Source organism: Peromyscus maniculatus, chromosome 10 (genome assembly GCF_049852395.1).
Source record: "Peromyscus maniculatus bairdii isolate BWxNUB_F1_BW_parent chromosome 10, HU_Pman_BW_mat_3.1, whole genome shotgun sequence".
Taxonomy (NCBI): domain Eukaryota; kingdom Metazoa; phylum Chordata; class Mammalia; order Rodentia; family Cricetidae; genus Peromyscus; species Peromyscus maniculatus.
Genome location: NC_134861.1, coordinates 49,943,337 through 49,967,410, shown reverse-complemented (window position 1 = coordinate 49,967,410; position 24,074 = coordinate 49,943,337). Strand labels below are relative to the sequence as shown.

At 40.0% G+C, this 24,074-nt stretch overlaps 1 protein-coding gene and 1 pseudogene across 5 annotated transcripts in view; one reads left to right on the top strand and one right to left on the bottom strand.

Annotated features, from left to right (window-relative positions):
- Window positions 1-3,202: 3,202 nt before the first annotated feature.
- Rbpj (recombination signal binding protein for immunoglobulin kappa J region) overlaps window positions 3,203-24,074 on the bottom strand; it is a 207,163-nt gene continuing 186,291 nt past the window's right edge. For all 5 annotated transcript variants that reach the window (XM_076546299.1, XM_015988472.3, XM_076546300.1 and 2 more), the window contains exons 4-11: window positions 17,710-17,875; window positions 16,437-16,611; window positions 11,715-11,852; window positions 11,444-11,556; window positions 9,676-9,816; window positions 8,063-8,218; window positions 7,623-7,726; window positions 3,203-7,515 (exon numbers count right to left, since the gene is read on the bottom strand). In XM_076546299.1, coding sequence (XP_076402414.1) covers window positions 7,200-7,515; window positions 7,623-7,726; window positions 8,063-8,218; window positions 9,676-9,816; window positions 11,444-11,556; window positions 11,715-11,852; window positions 16,437-16,611; window positions 17,710-17,875 — 1,309 coding nt within the window. In that variant the 3' untranslated portion in view covers window positions 3,203-7,199. The remainder of the gene's footprint in view (window positions 7,516-7,622; window positions 7,727-8,062; window positions 8,219-9,675; window positions 9,817-11,443; window positions 11,557-11,714; window positions 11,853-16,436; window positions 16,612-17,709; window positions 17,876-24,074) is intronic.
- Window positions 12,337-13,949, top strand: LOC102907903 (reactive oxygen species modulator 1 pseudogene; annotated as a pseudogene).

The following is a 24,074-nucleotide window of genomic DNA, read 5'->3' as shown; positions in this document are numbered from 1 at the left end:
TGCCCAGCTCCCTAGAGTCACACTATCCTGAAGACCTAAGCCAGACAGAATCTTAAACCCAACAACCAGTCGGAGCAGAGGCCAGGAACAGAGCTAAGTCTTTAGTGTATTCTCAACTAGATTGCCCTCCACCTCCACAAGCCAAAACTTAGTTGAGAGAGTGACACTAAACTGAAATTCATACGCTAGATTAATGGTAGAAAATAAGTAATGGCAGACAGGTAGAGCTTTTTCTTGAGCACAAAGATGGTATTGTTTTGCAGTCTGGCTGAGTCCTGGTCTTCCTAAAACCAACACTGAGGTCCAGAAACATGGGACATCTACCTCCAGTTAATACTTGTTTTCTGACAAAGACCCACTATTTTCACCAGAGGACAGAGATGCGCTGAGATGTCCAGGACCACTCCCTAGTGTGTGCCACATGCATTTATGTGTGAGACTTGGGACAGGGGACTAAGAACAGTAACAGAGACCAGGACACCAAAAGCGAGCAGCACTTATTGTCTACAAGGCAGTTTTGAATCTACCATGACGGACAGGAGTATGCTTCCGCTTCTCTAGGCCAGTCTTGCTCACTGGTGAGCTGTAAAGGTTTAAACAGAACAGTTCACCTCCATAAAGAAGACACAACTTGACACAACAGCATCTAGGGTCACCCTCTAGTTCTCTAGCTCTGACAATTATGGGAAAAATCTAGTGTGATAGTTACGGGATGTCTCTGGAAGATCTTGATGCAAATATGACATCCCAGCTAACTTAAATCTGACCTTGAGAAAACTCCCTAACAGTCTCCAGCCAGTCTCCCCTCTAAAATAGGCATTCTGGCTCAAGTTGATTGTGAAAGTAACTTCCCAGTTTACAAATGGTAACGAATATGTCTGAGAACATGGCAGGCACCAGGCACACTAGGAAAACAGTCTACTACTGAACTGTACCTCCACTCTTCTCCCTAAAGCCTGCCCCTCTGCTGGTCCCCTTGGCTCAAGTTCATACATCTTAAACCTCAACTAGGATTTAAGATGCAGGAAACCCATGTCATCAGCAGACAGATAATTTATCATTTAAACAGCTAAACATGTAGATCTGGAGCCTATGACTGTTCTCTCTCTGCTGTAAGAGCATGGTGAAAACCAGAATCCAACTGTGCTGGCTCCTTGATCTTGGCCTTCCCATTTTCAAAGCTGTGAGAACCATTCTCCATCACTGATACTCAGTCTACATGAATCTGTTATGGCAGCAGGACTTTGTGGAGTCATTGCCAGAAGATAACTACACCCTAATTGAGCTCTGGGCCTGCAATGTTACAGAACACTTAAAGATTCCAGTCTTGTCCTAACCAAGCTAACCTCCTGGTTACTAGAAGATAAACCTTAATACTGGGAGGCCAGGCATGGTAGATAGCACATGCCAGTACTCTTACACGTGGCACAAAGGCCAGGGGTTTAAGCCCATCCCCAACTATAAGGTGAACAAAACTAGTCTGGGCCATATGAGACCCCCAAATAAAAACATCAAGAAAAAAAATGAACACCCACACTTCTACTAAATGGCTCCACATTCTTTCCCTTACCCTTTCTCTGAAGCTCTTGCCAAGGATCACACCATTTGTGCCGTTGGAACCTGTCAGCCACCAGCACACTCACAATTCATGAATCGGCACTGCTCTCTCAGGACCATAAATGTAGAGTATCTGTCTCTCGATGCCCATTGTCCAACTGTGCCCAAAGATCCAGTTATTTCCTAAAACTTCATTATGCCATTGAATAATTTGTTGAGAATTTGTTGACAGAGGAAACCAGTTCAAGAGGCCACTGTAACAACAATCTGGTCACAGTCTCCCTGTGTGTGTGTGGGGGGAGTGGTGGTGGTGGTGGTGGTGGTAGAGGAGGAACTGGACAGTTTAGGACTTAAGTAAATGCTGAGAGCCCAAATCTGCGCAGCACTGGTATAAGGCATGTCTGGGTAAAGAACAATGGCCAGTGTGTGTGCCTGTACTGAGCTGTGGCACAGAGGGTGAGAAACACAAGCCACATTCACTGAGCCGGAAAGACCTTCATGCTGCACATACCTGACACTCACATTTGCAATAAATGTTCAGAGCATCAAATTTTAATTGTCACTTCTGCAAAGTCAACACTAATTCCAACAGCTGCAAGATAACCTATTTGAATCTAGTATGCATGTTACTCACACAAACTCTTCTTGTATTATGGCTTAGCTGCAGTTCTTGGTTAAGAAACCAAGATGCGCCATGCTTCCTGCATCCATAGACATAGCAGCACCTTAGTCTGAACTGAGTACTCCTACTTCAGGAATGTCAGTGATCCTATCCCTAACCCAAGGTCTCAGGTTCCAACAGGGTCTCAGGTTCCTTTCTTCCTGCTCTTGGCCCTGTGCTCTAGGTGTTAACCCCAGGTTGGGGCACAGTGTCATCTGTCTTTATAAGTTTTTTCCTATTGTTAAACTTTCTGGTGTACAATCTGCATGTTATTTATCCATTTTTCTGAGATTTCCCTCTATGACCACTCACTCATGCTATCGTATGTGCGATGTACATGGCTTCTGCACTCCTGTGATCAGTGACCACTTAGGGATCAATAGCCAAAGACATAATGTATTAAAACTAATCTTTTAAAAGACTGATCAGGAAGAGATCGAATACTAAAATTCGCAGTATGGACTACAAGCTTGCTATTCTAAATTATAAATCAAATGACCCACTGACAGTTTCAACCTTTGTAGACTTCACAATGCAAATTTCAACTAAATTGTTTCTTAGGATAGGAAGACTCGATTATAGCAAGGTTTCTTTATCAAAGTTCTTACAATTCCTTTTTTCGAGGTCAGAGAATCACTTAACCTGAGATCAGAAATGGTTTAATTTTTTCCATTATATTTGTCTCAATATTGCATGAAATACATTCAGCCCTATTTTGGGGAGTCTCCTAGAAGCATAAATGAACTGCCGTTATGACTCTTTGGTATTCTACACAAATTGACAACTCTGTACTACAAAAGCAAGGCATTGCTAAAAGGCAGTCTCCAGTTTTGTTGGAGTTGGCTTGGGAGATGTGCCCTTTGAGTAACTCCCAAACACAAGGAAGAAAAGAAAATCATTTTTAAAAACAATGAAAAGAAACTAATTTAGCATAATTATTACTTCAATATCACCTAAAAGACAAGGTAAGATTCTAAGTCCACAAACTGTAATATAGAATTTAATTTTATCTTTATGAAGTATTCTGAAATCAAAGACGATGATACATGCATCCGGCACATCTCACAGAAGACATTTACAATGGTTTACATTTCCTTTTTATTTATTCCTAGAAACTGCTCGTATTGCAGATTTTTCATGGATGAAGTATGGAATTGAGCAGATTCTTTTTTCTACAAAATTATGGTATAAACTTGCTCAATTTTCTATCTTATTGCTAAATAACCCTTACAGGCGCACAGTTTGTAAAGTAAACCCCTTAAGGACTGAATGTGTAGAGCATGCTGCAAGGTACAAGAAATAAGCTAAAACTGAGCTTTTACAGAGACCTACATTGGGAGCAACACAGTACTGAATGCTGGCAAACAATTACCACGACACAGGGAGAAATTAATAGGTAACACAGCTCAGTCCTGAAAGGGTTAAGTAAAAACCCTAATATATTATTGTTTCTAACCATCCATCCCGAGTTACAGTGCTTGAAAAATCAATCAAAAGTGACACAGAAAAATCACGTTTGTTCAGTACTCACCAGAAACACAGCTGCTTTGGAAAACAATGTCCATTAACTTGGCTAATAATCAAATAGCATTTCTTTCAAATAGGAATTCCCCCTGTCAGATTTTTTGATTAAATTACTAGTTGGGTTAATAAAAAAACACATTAGAATTTCTCTGTGGCTGGACAGCTTGACCAGTTTCTCTGAAGACAAAAGCAGTGGTGGCATCCCGCCATACCTGGCGTCCCAGCACCTGGAGGCTAAGGCAGGAAAGTCTAAGAACGCCCTGAGGGGCTACATGGATGAGAACCTTGTCTCATGAAAAAAAAAAAAAAAACAACAACATCAAAAAGCCTTAGCAAATGTGCTTGAGGCCCTGGATTTGACCCCAGTACCACACAAAAAAGAAAGATACAAAACCTTCAAAGATGATGGCAGAGAGGGACAGGTGGTTCCACTAGTTAACTGTACACGAGGAAGTTTTCCCCAGCTTAAGAGTGGTCAGCAGCAAGTTCAAAATCCCACTAGCGCTCAGCTCTGCAATCAATGGAAAGGGCATCCCCACATTTTCAGTTTTCAGCCTGCCTTCCAATCTCTTGACAAATTCAAGGAGCTTAAAAAAATACATGCTGGGTCTCAGGTTCTGCATGTTTTGAGAAGCTGTGCAGACTCATTCTAACAGAATGGGAGCACAAACCAACACACTGCAACTGACGAAATCCCATCCTAAGTAAGTCTTCATGAGGGGAAACGACCAGCATCTGTAACAGCATCATCTGGGAGGAAACATTCTGAATAAATGGGGGACAAGACTCCTATACATCATATATTGAAAATGATTTACAAATCCATAAAAAGGACTTTTAATAAAAGCAGCCGACAGAAGAACTATCAATAACATGGTAAAACAGATGTATCAATTCACTCACTCTATTCTGTGGTAGGACTGGCATGAACCATACGAAAGATGTCTTTATTGTTACATTCTTGGACTTTGTAAAAAAGAAAAAAAAAGAAAGAAAGAAAGAAAGAAAACAGGAAAACGACTTATAATCTAGTTATTTCAATTCTTATTAAAATAAACGAAAGAACCAAAATAAGATATAAACATTTAAAAAATCAAAGTTCATTTTAATAAAGCCATGAACTTGGTTACTGTAAGCTACAAAGCTGGGTAAGGAATAGTTTGTTCTTCAAAAGCATCTCATCCGTTCTCAGTTAACTGAATGATTTCTTAACTAAATCCCAAATCTAAGAAGAGGAGAGACGTGTGACCTGGGAAAGCACTGAGACCCAGACTGCAGTGTCCCGATTCCACGGCAACTGAGGGGTGGTGCTTGGAAGGAAACAGGTCTGAAGGAAAGCTGAGAACAGTTACTGCAAAGACAGGTAAGGCCACAGTGAGCTCTGCCCTTGACCATTGAAGCAGAATGAAGGTATGAGGCAGGGGAGGAGACGGACTGCTGCAGATCTGAAGGGAAAGGCTACAATCGCTAGTGCAGCACAGCCTGGGTGATGAAGAAGGCTGGCGGTAAGAGAGCGCCACAGCAACAGACTTAACCAGCACATGTTGTTATAGATGGCCTTCTCCTTGAAAAACCAAGGAGGGGCAGTTTAAAGATGTTCAGAGTGGCATTTACAGTGACAGTCTCTAGAAACAGTGAGTGGCAAAGCAGCAGAGACGGAAAACAGTGCTCCTGACAAAGGACTCTTAACACGTCTACACGACAACTTTCAGAAGTCCAGGGAGCCAGAGAGACACCGAAAATGCCATACAAGTTACAGTTTGCATCAGGAGGTCCTTGTGGCTCCTGTTTTAAGGGACAGTGAAAGCTTACCACAATCTAGAGGTAGTTCTTACTCTATCAAGGAGGATGGCACCACTAGACCGTGTCCTCTAGCATCACACATGTGGTTCCTTACTCAATGGAGCCCAGTGAGTCTGCTGCAATTCCCAAGAAACTGGACAAGGCGTTACCAAAGTGCAGGAATGGAAGCAGATAAAACTGGCAATATGAGCACTGAGTTTGATGGGCCTGAGTGCAACCCAAGTTTAACAGAAAAGAAAAAAAAAACAGAACATTTCTACTGGAGGAAAAACAAACAAAGGGCAAAAGGGGAAATGGAAATATAAGTTACATTTGTATTTTTATAAACTTACAACTATTTGTTTCTAGGTACTGTCTTCTGGCTATTTATTCAGTTCAGTTTATTTAGTTATCATCTAATAAAAGCCATCTTATGATCTTACGTTTAGAATTATAATGATGTTCTGGCCTAGGCTAAAAAAGGAAAATGAAGTACAATAAAGTATCTTGCAGAGACTTTCCTCATTTTACCCTAAGGGCACCATCTTGGCAGCAAACAATTCTCATGATATTTTTTGTCATTTGCCAACAAGGTGGGAAACACCCTGTTAAATGTAATCACTGGGAACATTCCAAGATAAAGATAAAATGTTTAACTTACACATAATACACGATATGTACAAGACTGGGGAGGAAGGGAACCTGAACAAACCTGGAACACAGATAAACTGATGGACAGGCAAAGAGGCACAAACCCTTCAAATGTGATGTTCTCTGCCCTTAACTCAGAAGGACTAAATGGCCACATTGAACTCCACGTAAATGTTAGAATCTCTTGGATTACCACTATAAATACATTTAAAAAAAGGAAAACAGAAATAACTACCAACAGTATCTGAGAATAGACTAAGTTAACATACATTGCATGTATTGCAGGCAAGGCAGAGGCATTTTTTAAAGCTTTTGCACAGACTTCATATAATCTTAAAAAAAAGTATGCAGGCCTTTACAAAATTTGACTTGCTGAAATCAAAATAATTCTAACTTATGAAAAAGTCATAAGACTTCAGCTTAAAAAAAGTTCCAGCCTTAGACCAAAAGAACCTGGAAGTGTTCGGTACTCAGATTGAACAAGCATGGTCAGGCTTGAACCTGAATGTACTGAGAGCCGAAGCTCAAGGGGCGGAGAGTGCAACCTATTGATGACAAGGTGTACTACATACCGTGATAGAAAAAAGGCATGGTGAAAAGGTACCTTTCACTAAAACTTCTGCAAGTCCCTTGGTCCATAGAAACTATGTTAGATGCGTGTCTTCTAGCTTAACCTGTACTCCAGCCACATATTCATTTCTTGACCATTTAATCAAAACCAAACAAAAACCAACCAAAAAGGGGTGTGTGTGTGTGTGAGAGAGAGAGACAGCTGAAACCTTGATCTCCAACAGTTTGTACATTTTGATGTTGTCGTTTTACTGTGGCTTCTGCATTTCACATCAGCACTTGCAGGTAACAGGGTTTGGGACAGATCACCTGGTATGAAAAGTTTTCCCAAGAAACCACAAAAGATTGTTCATTTTATCCTTGCCTTTCTTTTTTTTTTCTGTTTTTCTTTTTTTGTGTGTGTCAACTTTTTGCCGCATTCAAGTCAGTTTAAGTCCTAGCAAAAAGACGGCTGTTAGGACACCACGGTTGCTGTGGACGATGTGACACTGGTAGAATTTGTGCTGGCGTTCGTGTAACTCCCCTCGCTGTTTGTGTTGGATTCGTTGGTGGGCACTTGGCTTGAGTTGGCTCTGAGGATTGCTCCTGCTGCGCTGCAGTGTGGCCTCGGCCCTGGTTCTGGTGTATAGGTAAAGGTAAGGCTGGTGGAATAAATGATTCCATCATTACGGACCAAAGTTACTGGAACCTGGACTGGCTGCCGGACCCATCTCCAACCTTCTCGGAATGCAGAAATGTCTGGGACCACACAGAGCATGCTCTCCCCACATCTGAGGAAGAAACACACACCACTTAGAAGCATTTTCAAAACAAAGCATAGTTCTACATTGCCTGCGCCCTCCCAACCCTTGGGTGACAGAATAGTTTCTATCAGTACCTGTACATTGTTTCGGCTTCTACATCCCCAAACCACACTCGTAAATTTGGAGTGAAGTTCTGTCCTGTAAGTTCAAGCATCGCTACGTCCCCGCCGCCATTCAACTGCAATTCAGAGAAACCACAACGTTGAGACAGCTCTTCACTCCCCACTGAAGAACACAGCTTGGGTTATATGCGCTTTCATTTTCATGAAGTTCAGATTTATAAAACAATTCTGTTAAATGACATACTTCAAAGCCAGCTTAAACTATTTCAAGATAGCATTCTATGTGACTTAAACGTTCTTCCGTGTAAACATACTGCTGCTGTTTTCACTTCCTACTAACAGTGCATGTCCTAAGACCCCAATCCTAACATTCACAGAAAAATCAGCAGTTCATGGCAGGGATAGCTAGGACAGCAGTAAGGCTGAAGCCGCCTGTGACCAAGGGGTCTCACCTGAAGACTTTCTACGACAGGCACGGGAGTGACTGGGGCAAGGACAGGTCCCATCCCCTCATAGAACGTATACTCTGCCTTATCTGTGCTAATGATTGTCCACGAAGCGCCATCATTGATCATTTCTTTATTTGGTTCCTTCGGACATGGAGTGGCCTTAAGAAAAACAAATATTCATATATTGAGTTTTGTATACATAGCAATATAAGAGAATTTACCAGCCGGGCGGTGGTGGCGCACGCCTTTAATCCCAGCACTCGGGAGGCAGAGCCAGGCGGATCTCTGTGAGTTCGAGGCCAGCCTGGGCTACCAAGTGAGCTCCAGGAAAGGCGCAAAGCTACGCAGAGAAACCCTGTCTCGAAAAACCAAAAAAAAAAAAAAAAAAAAAAAGAGAATTTACCAAGCAACATTGACAGACTTGAGTTAAGGAGAGAATTCAGAAAGAAAAACTGAGAACATCCTAATACACTTAATCCCTACATCCCTAAATGAATGTAGACAGATGTTAATATGAAGCCCCACAGGCAGTAGTTTTTGTTACAACACAAACATTTCAGTGATACACCAAGTAATGAGTCACATGTTAGTAATCATTCAAGCGTGTCCCATTACTATAAAATTTCTTTTTCTTTCAGACTTTCAAGACAGGGTTTCACTGTGTAGCCCTAGCTGTCCTAGAACTCTCTCTGTAGACCAGGCTGGCCTTGAACTCAGAGATCCACCTGTCTCTGCCTCCCAAGTGCTGGGATTAAAGGTGTGCGCCATCACCATGTGGCTCGTTACTATTTAATTTCATTATCAGATCAGTACCTGTGATGCAAAATGCAAGAGGAGTCCCAAAGAAAGGGAGTTGTGGGAGATCCTTGAGCTTGCAGAACTATTAGGAGCTTTGGTACTTCCAGCAGGAGGAAACAAAATGCTGGAAACAAAGTCTGAACTAGCTGCCCCAAACCCGGACCTGGGACTCAGGACACTCATTAGTGTGGTACGGAGCCATGTCTCTGCAACAGTGGTTTAAAGGGGAGTTCAGCGTGAAGCCACAGTTATCCTGTTATAGCATCAATCTATGTCCTAGGTGTCCTCTTGAACATTTCTGAGTAAATGGAATTGAATATTAGCACTTCAATCATATTAGTGTTACTACTGGGGAGCTCCCACTGAAAAGCAGAGAAGATTCGAACCCTCTTGTTGAATGCTTTTTCTACACAGTGTGCGTGTTTCTATACATCACTTTGCAGGATTCACGGAACACCAGTGCTCTACTATTAGATATTTTGAGGCTCTCTGAATGCCAGATTTAGAATCTAAGAATATTCTCTTGCTTTTGAGTTATTTCTGAGAGAGGATCATATATGCATGCTTTAGAGTATCGTAAGGACCAATGACCTAAGATCTACATATGAGCCCAGCTTCTTGTATATGGACATAATTACCAGCCACTAGGAAGCATGTCTCTAAACTATCACTCCACTAGTTCTTCAGCACATTTTAGTCGGTTGTCACTGATCTGCAAGGCTGGGGACTGAACACAGTGCTGTACAGGTACTTGTCACTGAGCAGCACCCCAACCCATTGTGTATAGCTTGGATTCCACCAGTCATTTTATAACATACCTGAAATTGAATTATTCTTTCTTGAGAAAGGCACAAGTACATTCTTTCTGTATCCTTAAGGTAAAATGCACATTTGTGGAGTTGTGATACAGGGTCGTCTGCATCCAGTAATGCTGTCTGCTTATCAACTTTTCTAATTATCTGTAGTATTTCAACAATTTAAAAAAAGCAAGTCATCCATATGCAGTTTTTATTTTGTGCATTGTCACAGTCCACAGAATATACTACATAAAAATCTATCAGTCATTTGTCTTACACCTACATGTTAAAAAACATTTATAAGCAATAAGGATAGGAATAAAAAAACATTATAAATTTTATAAACATATTATAATGTGGAAATCACCCCTTCAAAGAATACAGTAAAAAATAGGGCAGTCAGTCATTTGTTGTCTAGACTAGTGCTTTTCAAACATTGATATACACATAAATCATCTGGAGTTCTTGACTAAAAATACCTAACCTACCATGACTCCTTTGGGGCTCAATACTCTGCATTTTTAACAAATTGGTGTTGTGAATGCTGCTAAGGGACAGAAGTATTCTCATTGTCAGGTTCTAGTGATCTTTACAATAATATACAAATTTAATACCACAAAGAAAACTCTTCAGTAGGCTACTGTTGAGTGTGCTTGTCAGAGACAGGCATACTGTGGCGGAATCAAATTATTTATTAACGTATTTTGAAACAAACACGCCCATTAGAAAATGGGCTGAGAGAAGTGGCAAAGTCCTTAAAATCCCCATGTTACTAGCTGAGAGACAAGAGCAGGAACCCAAAGCAGGCTGTCTGCTCACCTCCCATTACACTCTCTAACTTTTATAATCTATTTCAGTGCTTCCCAACCTTCCCAGTGCTCTGACCCTTTAGTACACAGTTCCTTGCATTGTGGTGACCTGACCTCCAGCCATAAAATTACTTCCGTTGCTATTTCATAACTGTAATTTTGCCATTGTTATGAATTGTAATGCAAATGGCTGATATGTGACCCCAAAGAGGCCACACCACACAGACTGAGAACCACTGTCCTATAACCTTCTATCTTGAAGTTTCCATTGTTAACTGCTTTCTAAGGCCATCAAGAACCTCCAGACAGGTGACCCTCATGCATTTCTTCTCCATAGTAATTCATAGCCTCTGCAGCACCTGACTGGGACATTTTCCTAGGGCCACATCTGCTCTAACAGACCTTTTACAGTGCCGTTACATAAGTCACACCTAGTTAACATCTCCACTTATCATATTTAAGATATATCTTTAACATTGTTCTGGAAAGCAGAATTTTGGGATTTTTTCAACTTAAGGGGAAAATGTCTTTATAGTTTCACAACCTAATGAACAAAAAGGCCTAAATCCCGTGCATTGTTCCTAAAGCAAGAAATACCAACTCTACCTAATTTTAAACAAATGTCTTAGTCAAGTAGACTAATAAAAATTATGCTTGTATTTCTAGGCTTTTGAAAACTTGGCCCTACATTCAGATATAGCATGTAACACACACAAACATTAAAGGAAAAAAAAAAAAGACATACAACCAAAAAGGAAACCAACACCAAATTCATTTTAAAAAGCGTAGGAGACTGACATCAGCAACATACTTGTAACAGACTAATTCTTTAAGAGCACTTATGAAATGAGGCAATGGCTAATAGGGAATAATTAGGACATTACATTTTCACATTAAACAGTATAAAAACTGAACTACATTTTTCTATCTTTCTTGATTTGTTTCTTCCTCATATTCAGTAAAGTAAAGCCAAGTCTTACCAATCTTGGGAGTGCCATGCCAGTAACTGAGCATACAAGTTTGACAGTCTGTCCATAGTGGATGTAACCATCTCGGACTGTGAACTCCTCTCCTTCTGATTCATCGTCATCCACTATAGTGGGTGCAAAAATAGACAAAATTGCTATCTTTTAAAATGTATTATATATTCTTAAGAAAACAACAAAATGACTATATTCATACATTTTATGGCCCCAAAGAGGAGACTATTACTTCACACTAAAAACATCAAGTGCACATTCTTATACTCACAGAGATGAATATAAAATGCTCCCCACTGCTGTGAACTAGCATGGAAGTTTCCCCCTTCTACGTGCAGGTATCTGGTACTAACTGTCTGGGATCGAAGTCGATTAAACAAAGCCACCTTTGTTCCTGAGGCAATGCACACTGCGAAGACAAGGGGAGTCCGCGTTATACGACTGGGGCAGAGGTTCACCAAGCAAAGGATTGCTGCTTGGCAGAGTATGAATATTCTTACAACAATATAAATATGAACAGATTCTGGTGGCAAATATTTTATTTAGCCTTCTAAGATGGGAGGGAGGGAGGGAGGGAGGGAGGGAGGGAGGGAGGGAGGGAGGGAGGGAGCAAACAAGCATATTTCTTCACAAAGTATTATCAAGATAATGACATAAGCCGGGCAGTGGTGGCGCACGCCTTTAACCTCAGCACTCAGGAGGCAGAGGCAGGAGGATCTCTGTGAGTTTGAGGCCAGCCTGGTCTACAGAGTGAGTTCCAGGACAGCCAAGGTTACACAGAGAGACCCTGTCTTGAAAAATCAAACGATAATGATATAAAATGTTTTTAAATGTGTTCTTGTTCTGGGTTTCATCTAACCCTGTTAAGTATGTGTCCAAAGGTCTCTAGAAGGATGCGTACCAAAGAAGACAGCCAGTGCCACTGCATTATGATTTTAGGGAATTCTGCTATCTCCCAAATACCACAAAGTGTTGCACTGTATGAAAAAGAGTACTTGTCTTATAATTCATAAGATGAGTAATTAAAAATAAAGATGTACTTTAGATGTGAAAAGCACATCTACTTAAAAATACTCTAAACGTGAAATATGCTCTTTATATCACAAAACAATCAATACAAACTCATAATAAAAGAACTTAAAAAAATAAAAAAGAGAACAACAACCCCCCAAAACCAAAACCCCAACACTCTGCAATCTGAACGGAAACTGCCTGAATTCAAGACAAGATGTCAGACATGACCGGTACACAAGAGCATATGGCCATCAATGAGGCAAGCTCAAATGTGACCATGGCAAACATGTCCTCTTGAACAAACTTCCAAGAGCTCCTCCCAGCATTCCTTTCTATCAGTTTTCATCTCAACGCCCAGCCCCTCACCACCTTCTAGGTCAGGTTGCAGGAAATCAGTCATGCCCTCCCTTCCCTTGATATGGGTCACGCTGGCTCTCACTAGCAGGACTCCTATTAAGTTGCTTTAGCAAAACTCCCCTGTCCTTGGTTCCTTTTTCTCCTGGTAATGGTTCCATCCATTGAGCCTCTCATTTTCCTCCTTGGCTGAAAACTGGAACTTGCCTTTGTGAGACTGAAAGTGAACATGACCCTGAACTAAAGTTTCTTCTCCTGAAACGGTACTTAATGACGTCTTTCTTTACATTTTTCACTAATATTCAGTTTTTTTCTCCTGAACATTACCAATTTATAGAATATACATTGAACTACACCAAAAGAATGAACTTAACAAATCTGAATGCAGAAATTCCTAATGCCTAAGGTTAACTGCATGGGAACATAGATTAAGGAATACCCATGTAGATGCCAATCTTGTCTATATATTGTAACATCCAGGGAATCTGAATTTTGACTCATCTGGTTAAAATTCAATTATTTTATTATTTTTTGTTTTTTCAAGACAGGGTTTCTCTGTATAGCTTTGGAACCTATCCTGAAACTTGTCTTGTAGACCAGGCTGGCCTCAAACTCACAGAGATCCACCTGCCTCTACTCCTGAGTGCTGGGATTAAAGGTGTACACTGCTGCCATCACCACCACCCGGCCCAAACCTCAATTACTTTAGAACACTCAAAATTTGACATTAACAGGACATTAGATGACTGACATTAGAAGCACTTCTGCCTATGCTTGCTTTGTACATTATTTTTTCATGATCATCGCGGTGGCGAACAAGATGCCAGGGTCCCTACGGGTAGTCCCAGCCCAGCTGCTTCAACCGTGTGAAGATGGGCTGTCATGGGTTGTGCCCTGGGCATGGCGGTCAGGGCACTGTTCAGCACCTTCTCTTGTCTCGGGATCGGAATGTGAGGTCCAGAGCTGATGGGTGGCATTGGGAAAACCAAGATGCAGAGTGGCGGCACCTTTGGTACATTCATGGCCATTGGAATGGGCATACGATGCTAATCAGGGCAGTGATTGCCTGCATCTATATTTTCCCATCCATTTTGACCCTTGTACAAGAATAAAGTTTTTTCTTCTCAGAAAAAAAAAATTATCTTTTGTAGCCACACAATAATACTTATGTAAGAAGCAAATGTCTGAGATGACATCAAATAAATGAGTAAGATGAAAGCAGACTGAAGTGGAAGAATGAATTATGATGAAATAAGACTGGCTTGAGATTAAGGTCACTACTGAAGTTAGGATTTCCATTTACTATTCTGTTTTATTATTTATAATAATGTATTATTTCCATTTAGTATTCTGTAACTCTGTTTGCTTTAGTGTGTCTGGAATTTTCCATATTAAATAAATGATAGGAATAAAGACTGAATGGAGTAAAAGACATGTGACATAAAAATCCAAAAGTTTTTATGCTCAATTTTAAAGGCAGAGAAATGATCTTTTCTAAAAACCACTGGCCGTTATCAAATACTATTAATCTGCAAATTAGTAAGCAATCAATTGTTTATCAAATGTCAAATAGTTGTTATGTTGAAGTTCTTCACTGAAAACCCCTTCATCTAAATATATGGAAGTTATATAAAAGAATTAGAAAATCAGTATTTTGTATACCTTGATGAAGTAACAGTCACTAAACCATTGGTTTACAGGTTTCTGAAGAGCCTTAGGAGTAAATTAAACAAACTGCTGAACTTACTAGTCTTAGTGTGACAAAAAGGAGTAACCAGATCCTCTATGATTTCTAAGCCAATGAGAATGACCAGCTAATTTAAAAGTCTTTAATCACCAGGCTATAGAAAAACTGAGGCAGAGAAACAAGGGACAGGTCAAATCCAGAGTATGGAAATTCCACAGGATTTAAAATGACCCAGTTTCTTTAATAAGTAACTTACAGCAAGGGGGCAGGGAGAGAAGAATAGGAAAACTATCACAAATTAAAACTTATGGTCCTTATTTAATTCTATGTTTGAACAAGCCAACTATAAATGTAACAAAATGTAACAAAAACAATTATAGAAAAAAAAGATGGGTTTGGGATTTAGGTTAGTGGTAGAGCGCTTGCCTAGCAAGCACAAGGGCCTGGGTTTGATCCTCAGCTGGGGGGGGGGGGGGGGGGGAGGAGAGAAGCTGAAAAAAAGACATTGCTGAGACACTATGAATACTAAATGACATTAAAGGACTGTCAACTTTGTGAGATATTGTGGTGATATATTGTGCACCCCAATAAAACTTATCTGGGGGTCAGAGGACAGAGGTAGCCATTAGATTAGACATAGTGGCCAGACAGTGGTGGCATATACCCTTAATCCTATCACTTGGGAGGCAGAGATCCATCTGGATCTCTGTGAGTTCAAGGCCACACTGGAAACAGAGTCAGGCAGTGGTAGCACAGGCCTTTAATCCCAGCACTTGAGATCTCATGCCTTTGCCTGGAAAGTACACACGTCTTTAACCCCAGGAAAAGGCTGGGTGGAGAACAGTATATAAAGCATGAAGAGACAGGAACTAAACAGCCGTTCAACTGAGACCTTCAGGGGTGAGGACTCAAGAGGCTTTCAGTCTGAGGATTTGTGGAAAACAGGATCGGCTGAGGAGTCGGCCAGGTGAGGTTGGCTGTGGTTTGTTGTGTTTCTCTGATCTTTCTGCTTTCACCCCAATATCTGGCTCCGGGTTTTTGTTTTTTGTTGTTGTTGTTTTTAATTAATAAGATCTTTTAAGATTTGTGTTACAAGATATGCTTAAAAAAAAAGACAAAAGCCACGCATTAAGAGTCACTATTACAGAAACCTCAGTTGAAAGCACAGACAGGCAGCTGGAGAGTTACAAGAAAATACCCCAGCAGTTAGAAAGGGAAGAGGTGCTGCTGGTGACCGCCCACCAAACAGAATTGGTGACATTACTGAGGTTGTGACGATTGCTGCATCATGCTTTCTTTTTTTTTTTTTATCAATTTCAAACTTGACACAACAAAAAACTTCAAGAAGCCAGCCAACCAATTTCAAATGTGAATTTCAAATGTGTTGAAATGTAGATTCACAGACGGTACACAGCCTTGGGGTGAACAATCTGCCAGTGAGCTAGTCGTCCGTGCTGTGGAGACCTTTAGCCATTTGGTTTAGTGTCTTACCTGGCTTTCCAGAGCACACTATGTTTTTTGAAATGAAAACTTCTGTCATTCTGGAAGGATAGATTCTTTTGGAACAGAAATTACCTTAGGTGTTGTAGGACATTTAGCATCATTGGCCCACAGGGTCAGGTGCTTAACATTTATTTTCCCTCCCAGTCACTGTGACAAAAGGAGAAAATTCCCTCCATATCCCTGTAACAGTAAGAATAACCACTCTAAGGTAATCCTAAAGAAGGAACTGAGATTCTCAGAACACTAACCGAGAATGAATCACTTCATTAGGCCAGACACTACTTATTTACACTTAAATTTAAAACACAGCAAGGCCTAGAATAATAGTAGTAAACAATGACCTAGCTCTTGACAGAACAACCTTGAAGTTTCAAAGTTTGTCTTGTTAATGTGATGTGAGAATTGGGAACAAAGAAGGAACTCAAGCATGCGTACAGTCAGCGTTTTTCAAGGACTGCTTCTTTTTGGAAGGTTTAGAGATGACTTTGATCCGCTTGCTGAGGAAGACGCCAATGTCATCGCTATTGCCATAGAACATCTTCACAGACAGCATGAAGTGTTTTCTCTTATCTGAATCAGATATGTACAATGTTTTGGCTGTGCAGTAGTTCTGTGAAAGACAAGAAAAGCGGTGTTAATAGCAGCAAACACTTAGGGCTATGTACTGAGATAAGGCATCTTTGGGTACATACACAGGCCCACCATAGTTTTTAAATACTAGCTAAAGGTTAAATCTGGAACTGTTCAACTTTGAGACATAGGATAAAGTCAATGTGTCAAAGCAGATCATCACAGAACAAAAATGAGATGTGGATGTAAACAAGGCAGCTGCATCCTCATGAGAAAGCCTAAGAAAAGGGAACTTGATTTTGAGTGCTAACATGATGGGGTTTAATCTGCATCAAGAAACAGAAGATACTGTCTAGCATAAATAGAACAGGTGAACAAAAGTTGGTGGGATAGCTCAGTGAGGAAAGGCACTTGCTGCCAAGCCTTCAGAGCACCCCCTGGGTCCTCCATGGTAAAAGCGGAAAACAGACGGACTCCTCTGTGCGGTCCTTTACCTCCTCACATGCACATGTGTGCTTCCATCCTACCAATGTCCAGGACTTGTGTAACAAGGTCTACTATAGGACAGAAGGAAGGTCTTCATGCTGAGGCAGCCCTGGGGGAGTTTAGTGTCAGTATCCCAGGGGAGACAATCAATGATGCTATTGGTTGGTTGGTTTAGTATTATCTTACTGGAAGGGAAAATGATTGAAAGCTAGAACCGATTAAAATGAGAATGAAGTTCAACCAACACAGTTACACATACTGGTAGCTAGATCCTTGGCTTTTTATTACCCATCCACTCATTAAAGAATTGAATGTCTAGGTGCAGAGTGTACTGTATGTATCTCCAGGAATTATAGTAACAGGAGAATAAATCAACAGTCATAATTTAAAATGGTTTTACTGTTCTATTTTCTTTTACAATAAGTATTTACTATTGCAATGAACATTATACCAATTTTACCATTTCTAGTTTTTAATCCATGGTCAGCATGCCTTATTGATTAAAAACTATAAAAAGATAATGACTTACAAATAGGCAGATATGAAGGTTAAGGAATAGCTTTTATGTGAACTTAAGATACCAGGTAGTCACTGCGATCAGAACCATTTTCTAAATATTAAGGAAAAATAGTGAACATTAGGAAAAAATTACCTTCCCTTCCAAGTTCAGCTGCTGCATTTCTTGGTCACTATTTCCTATTCCAATAAATGCACAAGGTTGAGACTCTTGTTCCGAGCAACCATCTCGTTCCATTTGTTCTTTTTTTTTCTTCCACCCACTGCCCATAAGATACACACAGGGAGGAGGACAAAAAAAGCTGTAAAAAAAAAGGGTGGGGGGATTACATTCAAGATCATACTTCATTTTTTTTTAATATATGAATTCAAAATCATACTTCAATGTACTATGTTCCTAACAAAGCATTTTGGTGAAGTCATCTATAAAGCAAATCATGTCAAAAGGAATGAAATAAAGATTTTCTTATCTGTTCTAATAAAATCGGAGAGTCATACCTTCAGTTAGATCAGTCTTGCTTTAAGCAGCTTACCTTTTAATTCTCACAGCTCAAGGCTCTGAGCTACTCTATTGGAATTTGGCAATTGCAAGAAACAAAGCACAACAGATCACCACAGAATCTGTGATTACTAATTAAGTTCAAGTCAAGATAACAGCATCATTAATTTTAATGCTATTCTTAGTATATTACATTTAACTTTATTTGGCAACTCACCTGGAAAATAGCATTAAGGCAATACCTCAAGTGAGGTAACTAAGAAAAAAGAGAAAATAGGCTACTTGATATGAGCTCTACACTCGTCCATGTTTTATGTATCTTAGCCTGAACACCTAGTATGTATGACTGGGAAACATCTTGAACCAAAAGAACAAATACACTGTATTCTTTCAGCTCATGACTACTAACAGATTTTTCTGCTGTGTGCCAAAAAAAAGTTCCTTCCACATAAAATGACTTTGTCTTAACCTAACCATCGAAAAGCTGAGTTCAAACTATGAATTCATCCCTTATGTAGAGCATAATGTACTTTGCTCAATGACATGTAATGTACTTTTGCCTATGATACCCACTGACATGTATACACCTTAAAACATTGTATCCTGTCTCTTTAAAGTGCCTGAACACTCAAATGACTATACTAACTGGGCAAATAGCATAAATGAATGAATCAGGTAAATAATTAACAGGCAGGAATATCTGTTACCCAAATAACTAGCTTCTTTCCCCTTTTTCTTAAAACAAAAGGCCCTCATGGTAATTCCTACTTTTTGTAGTTATGAAGTCAGAAAAATGTTTGATTCTGCTATTTTCACTATAAACAAAACAGCCTAACTGTAACAATAATCAACCACCTGTGCCAAGCTTCAATGAACTAGCAGTACATGGGCTTCCTACTGGCCAGGGACATCTTCCAGTCAATGGATACTGGAAATCAAATTTTACCTGAAACCCAGACTAAAGAAAATAAATTATGTGGCTGGGTGAACACAGTGGCACACACCTTTAATCCCAGCACCCAGGAGGCAGAGACAGGCAGATCTCTGTGAGTTCAAGATCAGCTTGGTCTATCTACATAGCGAGTTCCAGCATAACTAGAGCTATATAGTGAGACCCTGCCTCAAACCAAAACCAAAAATCAAACAAAAACAAACTAAAAGAAGAAGGAGGAGGAGGAGGAAGGGGGGGGAGGAGGGGGGAGGGGGGAGGAGGGGGGAGGGGGGAGGAGGGGGGAGGGGGGAGGGGGGGAGGAGGAGGAGGAGAAGAAGAAGAAGAAAGAAGTATGTGCCTATGCATACAATTTCAGGTCGTTTGGGGGACAAGCAGTTTGCTTCCTCTTGAGCAAATCAATAGCATGTAGTGAACAAACTCCAAATGTGCACTGGTACCTTTTCTCAACTCTAATCAGATGACTTTCCATGTAATTGACACACATATCTTACAAGAATTGAGCTGAGATTATTCAGTATCTATTAGTTCTACAAATTACTTATTCTACCCTCCAGGTACCAGGAATACAGTAATAAAAATAAACAAAATCAAACAAAGTTCCTACCATTATGGAACTTGTACTCTAATAGAAGAGAGACAAGAAAAACAAATGGGTTTAAAAATAGAGACTGTTAGCTAGCAATACATACTTAGAAAAAATGAAGCCAGGATAGGGTGCCTACAACGTGGACTGCCTGAGGTGGCTACAGAAAACTTCCCTAAGGAGGTTAACTTTGCAGCATCTAAAAGAAAGAAGCGGAAATACTGAAGCAGTGGCTGGTTAGAAGAAGGGGATCAACCAGAGAGAGGAAGCCAGGGCAAACAGAGGTTGAGTAGATCAAGTGTGTCCTGGAGAGGAAACAGTGTGGAGTAGAGCAGAAGGCCTCTGCAGTGTTTCTGTAATATCTAATTAACCAACACAAAACAAGAGGAGCTTTCATGCTCATACTTGAGACCAGATAGCAAGGTCACAGCCAAGGTACTGGGCCCAGGTCCATGTCACTTCAAGTCTGAAGGGATGCCTATACTGGCTGGGCATGTTGTAGAATGGGTTCAGTTTATGTCTAGACCAGGGATCTTTCAGGCCTTAAATGGCACTGGCCCCAAATGCATAGCTTGATATATCCCATATACCTAGGCTAATGCACTCTCAGGAACTTCATCCCATGTTAGTATTTTACTGGACACTGATTATTAAAAGCTCCTTGGTGAATTGACATTTTCAAATGAATGACTATGCTTTTAGAGAATATACCAAATGTAGTTGTCAAATTTCAATGAATCACCAGAAAGTGTACTTTTATTTCACATCTGAAGACTATATGAACAGTGAAAAGATAAAGGAATGGTACACTGAAATGATAAAAGAGTGAGTGTTCTAGGTATTCACGATAGCACTGTAACAAAATACAGAAACTAATGGCAAAAATGAGTCAAACAAGCTGGGCACCTAGTACTTGAGAGGCAGAGGGAAGCAGATCTCTGTGAGTTCAAGGCCAGCCTGATCTACAAAGTGAGTTCCAGAACAGCAGAGAAACCCTGCCTTGAAAAAATAAAAAACAACAACAAATAAAACAAACCAAAATTAGTCAAACAGACTAAAAATTCTTCTTATAAAACACTAATCAAAACCAGGCATGGTGGCTACTGTGGTTTGAATAGGAATGTCCTCCATAGGACTCATGTGTCTGAATACTTGGCCCACAGGGAGTGGCATTATTAAGAGGTAGTGTGTCAACTGTGGGTCTCATATGCTCAAGCTATGCCAAGGGTGGCACACGAGTTTGAGGCCAGCATGGTTTACAAAGCAGATGCTAGGACTGTTACACAGAGAAACCCTGTCTCAAACACAAACACACACACACACACACACACACACACACACACAAAGTAGAACTCTCAGCTCCTGGAGCACCTTGTCTGCCTGTCATGTTTCTTACCATGACAAAAATGGACTAAACCACTGAAACTGTAAGCCAGCCCCAATTAAATGTTTTTCTTTATAATAGTTGCTGTGGTCATGGTATCCCTTCATAGCAAAAGAAACCCTAAGACAGTGGTCCATGCCTTGAATCCGAGCACTCACAGGCAGAGGCAGACAGATCTGTGAGTTTGAGGCCAGCCTGGTCTATGTAATGAGTTCCAGAACAGCACAACCAAGGCTATATAGAGAGACCCTGTCTCAAAACAAAACAACCACCCACCCAAAACAACAAACAACCCCCCCCAAAAAAAACCTGATCAAGATTCTACCTTCCAAGTTTTTCAAGCATACAATAAATATAAGAAAAATGAAGACTCTTAAATAGCCTGTGAGCTATCCCTGTTTATTTTTCTATAATCACTAGAATTATTCAAAATAACTTAACAAAAGAAAATAAATTTGGGGTTGGGGATTTAGCTCAGTGGTAGAGCGCTTGCCTAGCAAGCACAAGGCCCTGGGTTTGGTCCTCAGCTCTGGGAAAAAAAGGAAAAAGAAAAAGAAAATAAATTCATCAGAATTAAAACACAGATTCTTTTGTAAGATGCAGGTGAAATCACAGCTTTAACGTCCCCAAACTGTCATTCCTAAAAGTAAATTAACCAAAACTTTATTTCCACACAGCTAAGTAGTAACACAATAATCAGATGAAATATAAACATATACACAAAAATAAAGATAAAGGAAATTAAAGGGAGTGAGAAATAAATGCCCAAACAGTTAACCGAAGAAAAATTAAGGTGCATTTATGTGTTTGAAACTGACTTTTAACAGCTGCTATAAAATGAATCCTGCAGAACAATGTGGTCTTTCTTTTTCTTTCTTTTTTAGCGTCTCTCAATTGACAAGCAATGCTATTTTTTCCCACTTGGTGGCGATATGTACACATTTAAGGTTTTATTCCTTTTAAAATTCAGTCATTCTTTTAGTGAATGATTTAACAAATTTATTCCCGCAAATCCGGAGAACACACAAGGGAAGAAAAGAAAAAAAAAAACAAAACTATAGGTTCAAAAAAGGGCTTTTATTTAACTGAGTATGACAATTAAGTTTGGTTAGACAAAACCCAAACTTGTCACTGACATCATCTGACCATCTATCTATCTGGGAGCTCATGACACATAGGTTACTCCAGTTAACACAGTCCTTAGTGTGACTTTAGAATCACTATCTAAGTGTCTAGTTAGTAACTGTCCCCAGAGCACCTCTCTAGTATAACTGGTTGCTCACCAGAAAACAATGCTGAATATTAATATCATATTAATATCAAAAGGTAAATTAACACAGCCTCTAGAGAAAACAATCTTTCTAGAAAGTGTCATCTTTTAAGAACCATACTGACTTAATGAAAAAGTAAGACAGATGACTACCATCAATGGGTGGACTAAATATGAAGCACAAATGCTAATACAAAGAATAATTGAAGCTTTTTAAATGAAATTTCCTGACCAGATTTTTTTTTTAGCATTAGTCACTAGAATTATTTTTTTATGACAGAGACATGGCCAAAGTGTCTGTGGTCGTGTCCTCAGGTTACCTCATGCCTTATGCCTTAGTAACTCTTTAAAAGATCATCAAGGAAGACAGACCTTCCTTCTTCTTTCCAGAGAGTGGAGACCAGACCATCATCACCTCTTTAATCCACAAGAAAACCTCAGCAGAACTACCGCATGCCTTTAATCCCAGCACTCAGGAGGCAGAGGCAGGTGGATGTCTGTGAGTTTGAGGCCAGCCTGGTCTACAAAGCGAGATCCAGGACAGGCAGCAAAACTACATAGAGAAACCGTGTCTCAACAAAAAACAAATAATAATAATAATTAAAAAAAGATATTGGAGAGTAGTTACTATAACATCAAGTTGTTTTTGCTTTTTTTCCATTAATATTTATTTGGGGGAGTCAAAAGCTAAGATTCTTCAAGTGTTTAACTGGGTTTATGGACTGACCAAGCCATAGTCAAATAAAAGATGGTAAAAACAGGAAATTGCAATAAAAGACAATCATAAAATGTTTACAATAACTTTGATAAGCCACTGCAGTCCTGTGGTGCTGTATTTCTTACAATGACTAACAAACTTTTATTACTTCACTAGGTCTCAGCTATCCATCATAAAATTAAATGCCACATGATTTTTTTTTGGATAGGTCCTCTTGTACTAGCACCTAACAAATAATTTTCTAGAAAAGAATAAATGAAGAGATTAATTGGTAGGATGCTTTGTCAAAACTCCAGAGAGTGAAAAGCAGAACCAGCAGTACCCATGTTTGAAGGCATATGATTAACAAGTTTGCCCCATGCTTCTTCAGTGAAGTCTAGCCTGGTCTCATCTAATCAATGGGAAGGATGGGATGCTTTTCCCAACATCTTTAATTCCTTGACACTGACACCTTGCTGTTGCGAACCTAGTAAAACGTACGTCTGCGTCAACACTGAATCCAGGTGATGGCATACTCCTTCAGGATTTCACTTCATGAGGAAATACAAATGAGACTTTCTAGTTTTTTGAAACCACAGGAATAAAAGAAAAAACCCTAGAATTAGACAGAATTGTAGAATCCCAACTCTGGCACCGAGGCTAACTGGCTAACGGGAGCAAAGGCATGTTTAGTGTGTCCATCTTTACTCCCCTTAAAACGCTCTACCCTACTATTGTAGAGCAAGCACTTCTCTGGTTCAATACTGGAACTGTTTCTGTCAAAAAAGCACTACTGGCCTTGCACAGCATTCTTCAGCACTGAGAAGCACTCCTGTTTTCCTTAGCAAACAACTGACTAGGTGAACTAAAGTTCCCAGTAAAAGGTCACACCCATGTCACCAAGGCTGACTGACTGATTAGAATGCAATGGTTGTGGAGAGTTGGGATGGTGCAGATCCAGGGCGAAATTCTCCTGGGCTATCTTCAGTCTCCTCAACAGCCATTCACTGCCCATCAGTGCCTGACCTAAGAGCACTATGTGACTACCATGTAAAATCTATCAGAACATTATATAGGACCACTCACTTTCACCAATCCAACAACTAAGAATGTCAT